Source organism: Adiantum capillus-veneris, chromosome 7 (genome assembly GCF_014529385.1).
Source record: "Adiantum capillus-veneris isolate H3 chromosome 7, ASM1452938v2, whole genome shotgun sequence".
NCBI classification, from domain to species: Eukaryota; Viridiplantae; Streptophyta; class Polypodiopsida; order Polypodiales; family Pteridaceae; genus Adiantum; species Adiantum capillus-veneris.
Window position 1 is genome coordinate 66,719,604 of NC_140937.1, and position 8,843 is coordinate 66,728,446.

General features: G+C 42.1%; 1 protein-coding gene across 2 annotated transcripts; it reads left to right on the plus strand.

The window, feature by feature from the left end:
* Positions 1-5,836: 5,836 nt before the first annotated feature.
* Positions 5,837-7,479, plus strand: LOC147453988 (uncharacterized). Of its 2 annotated transcripts, XM_086516012.1 has the most exons (2): positions 5,837-6,020; positions 6,108-7,479. In XM_086516012.1, exons 1-2 carry the CDS (start codon positions 5,904-5,906, stop codon positions 7,209-7,211), a joined length of 1,221 nt encoding a protein of 406 aa, XP_086372138.1. In that variant the 5' UTR covers positions 5,837-5,903; the 3' UTR covers positions 7,212-7,479. The 2 variants fall into 2 exon arrangements, with proteins under 2 accessions (XP_086372138.1, XP_086372137.1); XM_086516011.1 differs by having other exon boundaries at positions 5,837-7,479.
* Positions 7,480-8,843: the final 1,364 nt, after the last annotated feature.

An 8,843-nucleotide genomic window follows, 5' to 3' on the forward strand; every position in this document is an offset into this window, starting at 1 on the left:
ATTCAGGCTTGATGTTCACTGGTTGAAGAATACCATTAAGCTTTGTGATTGATTCCTCAAGGGTGACCTCGTCAGTACACCATGGTAAATGGAGCCCTCCGATCCTGACCTTGAGACTAAGAGATTCTTGTAATCGGCATTCGTGGAAGACCGCTTGTATTTTGGCATCCAGCTTCTTTGTAATTTTATGTGTTGCCTCGTGTGCTTCGTGTGCTTCCTTTTTTACTGCCAAGACCATTTCGATGAGGGATGCTTCCACTTTGTGTGCTTTTGCAAGAGAGTTTGGCTCTCTGCTTCCTTTGTTTCTTCAAGCTTGTGCAAGCGTCGCTTGAGTTCTTCATTTTCTCCAATGAGTGCTTTGATCTGAGTTTCGAGGACTGTAATTTGTGCATCTTGGCGCGCAATGGGTTCCTTCCTTGGCGCAGCTGCGACGGCAAGAAAATTCTTGTGTGTGTGAATAGGGGTGCCAAAGGAGGCCATGTTGGAGATTAGAGGCCGAAACGTTAAGGGGAGTCAAAATTATTGAGCTTGTTCAAGAACTGTGTTAGCGTAGAGTGCCAAAGAGCAAGGGTTCCAAACTCTCAGCCGCAGTGCCTCGTTCAACAAGCTGCTGTGTTCGACGAGCACCTCTGCAGAGACTGAATGTCACGCTCCTCTGCATACCCTAAGTGTCATGCTTTGTCGAGTTGTTGCAGCAGATCTTCGTTTTCACCATCTGCTGGCTACGAGCAGAAGCTAAGGTTAACCCCCCGCCTAGGCACCGCCCTGCGACCTAGTGGGGAGTCTTGGCTGTGGTTTACCTTAGGGTTAGGGTTAGGGAGCCGGTTGAAGCTAAGGCGGTGGACACACACACACACACACACACACAGAGGTGGACCAAGCATGACAAGGGTATACTCTCCCACACACACACACACACACACATTCTCTCATTGTGTGGAGTGCAAAGTGCAAGAGCTCCATCTCCTTCTCCAAGCTGTTGAGAAGTGGAGAGCCTACACCAACACACTTGGCTATGGACTGCAAATCCAACCAAGAGCCATGCTTCAATGCTTAAGCTTTCCATCTTCTTCGTCTTCATTACCATGCTATTATGCTATGCTAAGCAAGAAGAGCAATGATAAGTGAGGAACTATTTCTTTCTCCTATGGATGTTTCTTCTTCCTCTTCCCTACCCTCATTCCCCACTAGCTCTCTCCACCTTCAAAGGTGTTTGCGGCTTTGGGACTGAGGCTTGGGATTAGTTAATGCTTTTTGCAAAGTTTATGTTAAGCTCGGGATGCATGAAGCTTTCCATCTTCATAGCATCACCAAGGTCACAAGGAACACAAAGATTGTACTGTAACAAAGTCTCTCTTGATGGGAGAATCTATAATACAAATGCCTTTTGGAGGGGGGACCGGCTCCTAGTAAATCCAGTCCTCAACTATTGCCATGTTCTCTAATACTCTCTCTCTTGCAAAAGTATTGTTCATGCCAAGTTAATTAAGTACTATGTCTATGTTGCTACTATCAATTAAGTTCACCCTCCAAGTTCTCAAAGTTATCTCACAAAAATGCTCTGTAATTCTCTTAATTCCGCTATTCTCAAAGTTCATAGTCCATTTACATGACAATGATCGAAGCAAAAGCGCAGTGAGAAGACATCACCAACAAAGAATGGGAGTATACATGAGGCTGCGTACCAAAGGTAGAGTACATATACCTAAACCATATTGTAATTTTTTATTTTATTTAATATTTGTATTTGATAAAAGATATTTTTCTATTTTGTAGTGTCTTTCCTTTAACTCTATGTGGTCAAGTGTCGTCACTTTCGTACATGCCACATTGACGAGCATAGAACCACCATGGATTGTGGCATCATAGGCAAATTTGACACAGATGGTGATGAAGCCAGGTATTGTGGAACTATTGAAAGGATACTAAAGGTTAATTTTAGAACCTTTCATACCTTCATCTTCGAGTGCAAGTGGTTTGTAAATGTGTCTAGATGACATGAGAATGGCCTCTACATGGTGGACTCTAGTGTGCATCACACAGGGAGTTATGACAATTTAGTTTTATCGTGCAATTGTGAGCAGGTGAGTGACTACCTTTTTTATTCTTATTTGCTTGTAACATTAATTATACCAATGTTACTCACTTTGAGCTTCTCTTCTATAGGTCATCTATATCCCAACAATCCACCAACCAAAACTTTGGTTCGTAATTCCCGTAATACCTCGAGGGACATTTTTTCCACTAATGAAGTGGAGACCATCTTCGACCCTCTTCCACCTCCTACTTTAGATGAGGTGGAGACAGAGGATAGGGAGGTCGATGAATCAAGTCCGGCGGCAGCAAGTCTTAGTGAGGATGATTGTCATGATGATGAAGATGATGAGATGGAGGATGACGAATTCGAAGATGATGAAGCCAACGCATCCACAAATGACAATTCCGTTTCTCTCTTTATTGATTTAGGAGCCATGGGCTTAGAATTCGATGATGCTTCGTGTAGGGATCTTTTCGAAGATGATTCATAAACATTTTGCATACTTTAAGTTATGAAGATTTTTGGTCGTGTAATCCATTCATCTCTCTCTCCCCCCTCTTCCTCTCCCTAATTTTGTGAACATGCTCAATTATTTTAATCAAGTGATAGTGATTAGTTTAGCTATAACCAAGTGAAATCCTAAATAGCTAACTATTGTTACATGTTTTCATATCTTTTCTTTTGTAAATTTGAAACTTTTATATAATGTTCTTTAATTTTTATTGAGAGGAGGGAAACATCAAAATTTGAGGGAGGGGAGGGGGGGGGGGGGGGGGATGTTAAAGCCATAATTTGAAAGTTTAGGCGCTAAAACTCCCCATGAAAATAAATGCGGTAATAATAGCGACAATAATTGAGGTAAACACCGTGTAATAATCGTGAAAATATTCGTGATAATAGGTTAAATACAAAAAAAAAACCATCTTCCTCTCTCTTCTCTCTCCGGCTGAATTTGGACCTTCTCTCTACAAAACGCGGTAAAAGACCGTGGTAAACAATTAGAGATTTTCATAGTGTATGAAGACACCATGCATCTTATGCAGGCAACTAATTCCTAATTATGGTCACACGAAGGCAAAATTGTCATTTTCCCTTTATGTACATACTTTTAATAGGTTCGTTTGCCAACTATGCAAAGAAATGGCATAGTTTCCAAGCCCCTTGCATAGTTGTATTTTGCAATGTGCTAGTAAACATGTTATACTAATTGAACTCATGTCATATAAAACCTCTCAGGACTCCAATCCTATACAACAATCATACACATTCTTTGGAACCAGTTTGAAGGGTATGGCTCTCCACGGAACTAAATGACACAGAGCGGCTAGAGGGGATGGGCAGCCAATGATGGTTAAATAATCTCAATCGTCCATTAGAGGGGAGGAAAAAAAATGCTACCTTGAATGTTTTGAATTACAAGTGTAACATTTAATGGCCTAGTAGCTTGTGTGTAGCTGAAAATAGCATGAACATAGTGAGCATTTCATTAGAATAGATTCCTAATGATAATAACAAGAGTGCTTGGGTGGAGAAAGCAACAAAAAGCATAACACCTAGTTAGATAGCTTGAACAATACTTTCAAAAGAGAGAGAAATTAAGCTATTGACAATAGTTGAGGACCGGATTTACATGGAGCCGGTCCCCCCTCCAAAAGGCTTTGTATTATGGTTTCTCCCATCAAGAGAGACATTGTACAATACAATTCTTTGTGTTCCTTCAAGACTAGCTAGTGCAATGAAGATGGAAGCTTCATGCACTAAGCAAAACACTTATCAAACACAACATCAATTCCCTCACGGTCTTAGACCCAAGACCTCACACACCTTCGAAGATGGTGAGAGCTAGCGGGGTATGAGAGTAGATTGAGAGGAAGAAAGAGTATTCTTACGAGAAAGATGTACATCTCCTCACATAATCACTCATATTAGCATAGCTTAGCTTAGTAATTAGCATGGTAGAGGAGATGAGCATGCATTGAAGCTTGGCTCTTGGTTGGATTTGCATCACAAAGCCAAGAGTTGTTGGTGTAGGCCTCCCTTCTCACAAGCTTGGAGTATGTGATAAGCTTTCTTTTAAAGCTTGAGAAGAGAGAGAGAATCTTGTTTACTTCACACAGTGATTGTGTAAGTGTGTGTGACCATAATGCCTTGCAAAAATCAGCCCCCTCTCTCTCTCTTGGTCGACCCCCCTTGCTAATTACTCATGCTAGCATCCTATTGGACCTCCCCAACCTTAGCCAATGACAATTAAGCAGAATAAGTGATAGCCTTCTGACATGTGTCCCCCTTTCCCCTTTTGTGAGAGCTTTAGGTAATTTAATAATTCAAGTAAACTCTCATTGGACCCCTTTGCCTCCTGGCCAATATGAATCAGGCAAGCCATTGGGCTGTTGAATGCTCATTGGTCCCCTTGGGCGACTGTCCAATAGTCTTCTAGAGAGCTTAATTCTTATTGGTTCTTTTATTAAGTGTTTTTAAATTAATTAAACTAGATTTACTCTAGCCTAATTCTCATTGGTCCACCTCCAAGGCCATCCAATAGGATTTGAGTACACCTTGTGGGCATCTAGCCTAGGGAGCTGACATGTGTCCCTGTTTCCCCTTGTGTACAAATGGAGCTTGTGTGTGTGTATGAGTTTCTCTCTCATCCCCTACTTCTTGGGCTCGCCCCCTCCTATGTAGGGCTTGACAAAGACTTTTGGGACACACGCAAAGCATCCAATTTTCCCTAAAGTTGACCTTTGGACACAACCTTTGAATTTTGGAACCTTAGCATTTTGGAAGTCTTAATGGGTTGAACCTTAAGGTCTTTTAAAGCCCATTGTTGCACATTGCTCTTCTGCAGATGGCCCCCCCTTTGGATCCCTATTTTCCCTCCTTTGGATCCCTACTGTGGCCGGTTTGCTAGCTAACCCAGATTCTAGCTTTTTCTCCCCTGGCACTTTCCCATATTAAATGATCAGTTTAACATGAGAAAATCATTTAGGAGAATTAGATATTGATTATTATGACAACAGCCCTCTCTTCCCAACCCAACATGCTTTACTACCACACTAACTCACACATTGCGCTTTAAAACAGTGAGAGTTACCTTTACAAATTGTAGCTCCAAGCTGTCCGCAACATAGTTGACACACAATTCATGCCAGATCACATGTGGTTCCACACTAACTCACGCATTGAGCTTTAAAAGAGTTAGTGTGCTTTACTACCACACTAACTCGCACATTGAGCTTTAAAATAGTGAGACTTACCTTACGGATTGCAGCTCCAAGGTGTCCCCGACATAGTTCACACACAATTCATGGCAGGTCACCTGTGGTTCACCTTGAAGAATAGAATATTCATGTTTTGTAAAGAGTTCACAACACAGATGACATGGAAATCACATCAAGTCCACATAGGCTTACGTGCACATAATTCACTAAAAGCTCACAACTATCATCATATCGGTTGTGATTATGCCACATGTGCCTTTTCATTTGAACCATAGATCCCCATTCAAGGGTTCCCTGCCCATTAGTTCCGAGGCACATCCACATCCATGATTGGAATTTTATGAGCATTTTACGATTTTGGGGCATTTTGGTTTTGCCAAAAAAATCATCACTAGGCAGATGACCTTGACTAGAAGGCCACTTGAGACTCACTGTAGTTGTTGCATTTGAAATCAAGGAATAAGCGAAGTCCAAGTGCTCGTAAAAACCTAGGCTAAGTTGCTACAAATTTGAGATTTACCTCTAATAAAGCTTTAATTTAGAAGTGAGAAAACCTAGAAAATTTAGAGAAATTTTGACGACCTAGTACAAGGGCCAGGAATAAAACCCTAGGTTTCGTTCGCTGCCGCAATGTGCATGCAGAGGCGATGGGAGGAAAGTGCGGTAACGACGACAACGCTGTAAGGAGAAAAAAGAAGAGGAGAAGGACGGAGGGTGCCTCCACTTGTGCAACTCCTTGCCAAACAAGTACAGCGCGAAAGCAGGTAGATACTTTTAAACCTCTTCTAGGATCAGCTCGCGCAGGTTTGGGCAAGAAAAAGAGAAGATTGAAGGGCTCGCAAATTGAACAGGATCCTTATGACCTCTCTGGTGAGGTTTCCTCGGAGGAGGAGAAGCAATCTCTGCTCGCGTGGGTAGAGAAGGGCATGCAGCCAAAGGATGATGGAAACTCTATGAAGGATTCTATGGGTATTTCTAAACCTGGGCAGCCTGTTAAGGGCTCTGCAGGAAGATATTCCAATGGGCACGCTCACATGCACAGCAATGGTGAACCCAGTCAGAATGATCTGTGTGATTTCATCAAAGGGACCAAATCATGCGCACCAGGTGGCCACGATGGTCACTCTGAAAAAGGGCTTGCGACACCAGATCAATGCGCTGGCAATGAAGTTTCTGAAATGCAAGGTGAGAGATGGCATGCTCACAGCTCCAAAAGTTCCAACATTAACATACTGAGCAATAAAGGTAGTGCTGATCTGAACGGAAGTGATTCTCTTTCTCACAAGAACAAGAGAAAAAGGGAGGTCGATAAAGTCTTGGATTATGTTGTGAAAAGATGTGTTATGGTTAAAACTCTTTCCGGTGGCACAATAGCGAAGCCTCGAACCACGAAGACTGATGTAATTGCTTGGGGAAGAAGTATTCCAGTCACACTGACTAGTGAAGCGTGTGTAGTGGAAGAATGGATATCTTCTCACAATGGGGATCTCTATGGCTTGGATGTGGAATGGAGACCCAACAGGCTTCAAGGCCAACGGAACAAGGTTGCATTGCTGCAGTTAAGTAATGAAGATGAGTGTCTCATTATACAGATGCTCTTCCTTGATAGGCAACCACAGGCCTTGCGCAAGCTTCTTTCGGATCCATCAAAGGGACTCGCTGGAGTGGGTGTTTGTGCAGACGGCAAGAGGCTTCTCCAAGACTACGGTCTTGAATTTCAAGGTGGTATTGAATTGACCACACTTGCTGTAGAGCAGCTACGGAGAGAGGAGCTGAGGAATGTAGGCTTGAAGGTCCTTGTGCAGGAAGTGTTGGGCTTAGCTTTAGAGAAGCCCAAGAGGGTCACACTAAGTAATTGGGCAAAAGAAAAGCTGGACCAAGTGCAGATTAATTATGCTTGCTTGGATGCATGGGTTTCATTTGCACTATCCAAAAAACTATTAGTGCAAACATGAGGAAGGTCTTTTCATGGTGAAAAATGGGGCTTCCAACACTTGTGTTTGCAAGTCCTATCTCTCAAGGCGAAGAAGGGTGTGGCAAACCATAAAATTCTTCAGTGAATCTGTTGTCAGAACCAGCGATTCTGTACTAATTACCTCATTTGTGAAGTGTGCAGAGTGCCTATCTTCAGTCTCATTGTGGTCACACGGCCCAAAGGCCTATTTTTTGATAACTAAATTTGTAACATTATGTGAGGAGCAATATCTAATTCTCTTTTTGCCATGTTTGGTGTACATTTCGTACAAGTGAGCATACCATGAGTATAATAAAACCAACATGCATTTGAGGAGATTAGCCCACAGGCAAAGTAGGTTGGTGTTAAGTTTGACCAATTTGCCTTTGCATGACAAGTCTTCCTGTGAAGTCTCTCTATTTATCTCCTGTTGGTGGGTGCAAATCCTCCCTTGGCACAGCTTGCAATAAGAGCAGTCTTTTGGTTGCATTTGTTACTTGAGCTGGGCTTTGGTGTGATTTTGTTCAGCAAGCCCCACGTCATTGTCAGTAAAAAGAGATAGTAGCTCTGTGTAGGATAGTGCTCATGGTTTTGGTTTAATGAGTCGTGGAGAAAACTTGAAATTGGTGCCCTGTATGCCATGTAGCATCTGGTTGGCCCATATATACCAGGCCTGCAATTATACTTTATGCTTTGTTGACAAGGCGTCTGCCTGATGGCATTGCCTTTCAAATGGAGAGGCCCTTAAAAGCTCCACATGGTCACTAGCTTTCTCTCTAGCATTGGCACAGATGTTGGAGATTACCACAGTATTGGGTTCTCATCCAAGAGATTAGACTTTACTTTTTCTGATTTCATGGGCTCATAGAGAGGATGCCCAATTACTTTGTTTGTGGAAAGAATGGAGAGTTTCCATCCCGTGATACAGTTATCTCTTTTGCTCATCTTTCAAATCTCAGACTTTAAGAATTTATTACAATGCAAACAGGTCCCAAGCTCTTGAATAGCCTACGAACATCTTTCAATAATGCCTCGGCATCTGCAGTAGAATTGGAAGGGAGAAATGCTACTTGGTACAAGTGCACTTAAAAATTACCACCAAGGCTCCAAACAAAAGAGCTGTTGTAGTTGAAGTGCAGATGCAAGGATGCAGCAAGGAACCATTATAATGCCTACTTTTTGTCTACAAGCACAACCTTGTCGAGCCTTAGAGACCTTACCTACCTTGGCAATGCAGAAGTGAAACCCTAAGTATATAAGGCAATGTGTAAAGTGTGACTAGGAGAATTCTCATTTTGGAGAACTTTCATTATGAGAAGACTCGGTGTGAGAGCCTCACTCAAGAGTGTGACTATGGCTATGGATATGGCTTCAATCCTTGAGATTCCCCAAGCTCAAGTAACTTTCTATTCTATTCAATGCTCACTCATCTTTCTTTCCACTAGTTCTATCTTATTTTTATTTGATTATGTGTGGATGTGATTAACAAAGGTACCATCACTAATTAGCCACTAATTTGTTATTTTCATATTTGATTATGTGTGCATCTGATTAACAAAGGTACCATCATTAGTTAGCGCTCAATTTGTTATCATATTTGTCCTATTCCATATGTGACTTGATTTAGGATTAG

Coding starts and splice junctions, on each gene's coding strand:
- LOC147453988 (XM_086516011.1), top strand. CDS start 5,904: ATGGGAGGAAAGTGCGGTAACGACGACAACGCTGTAAGGAGAAAAAAG.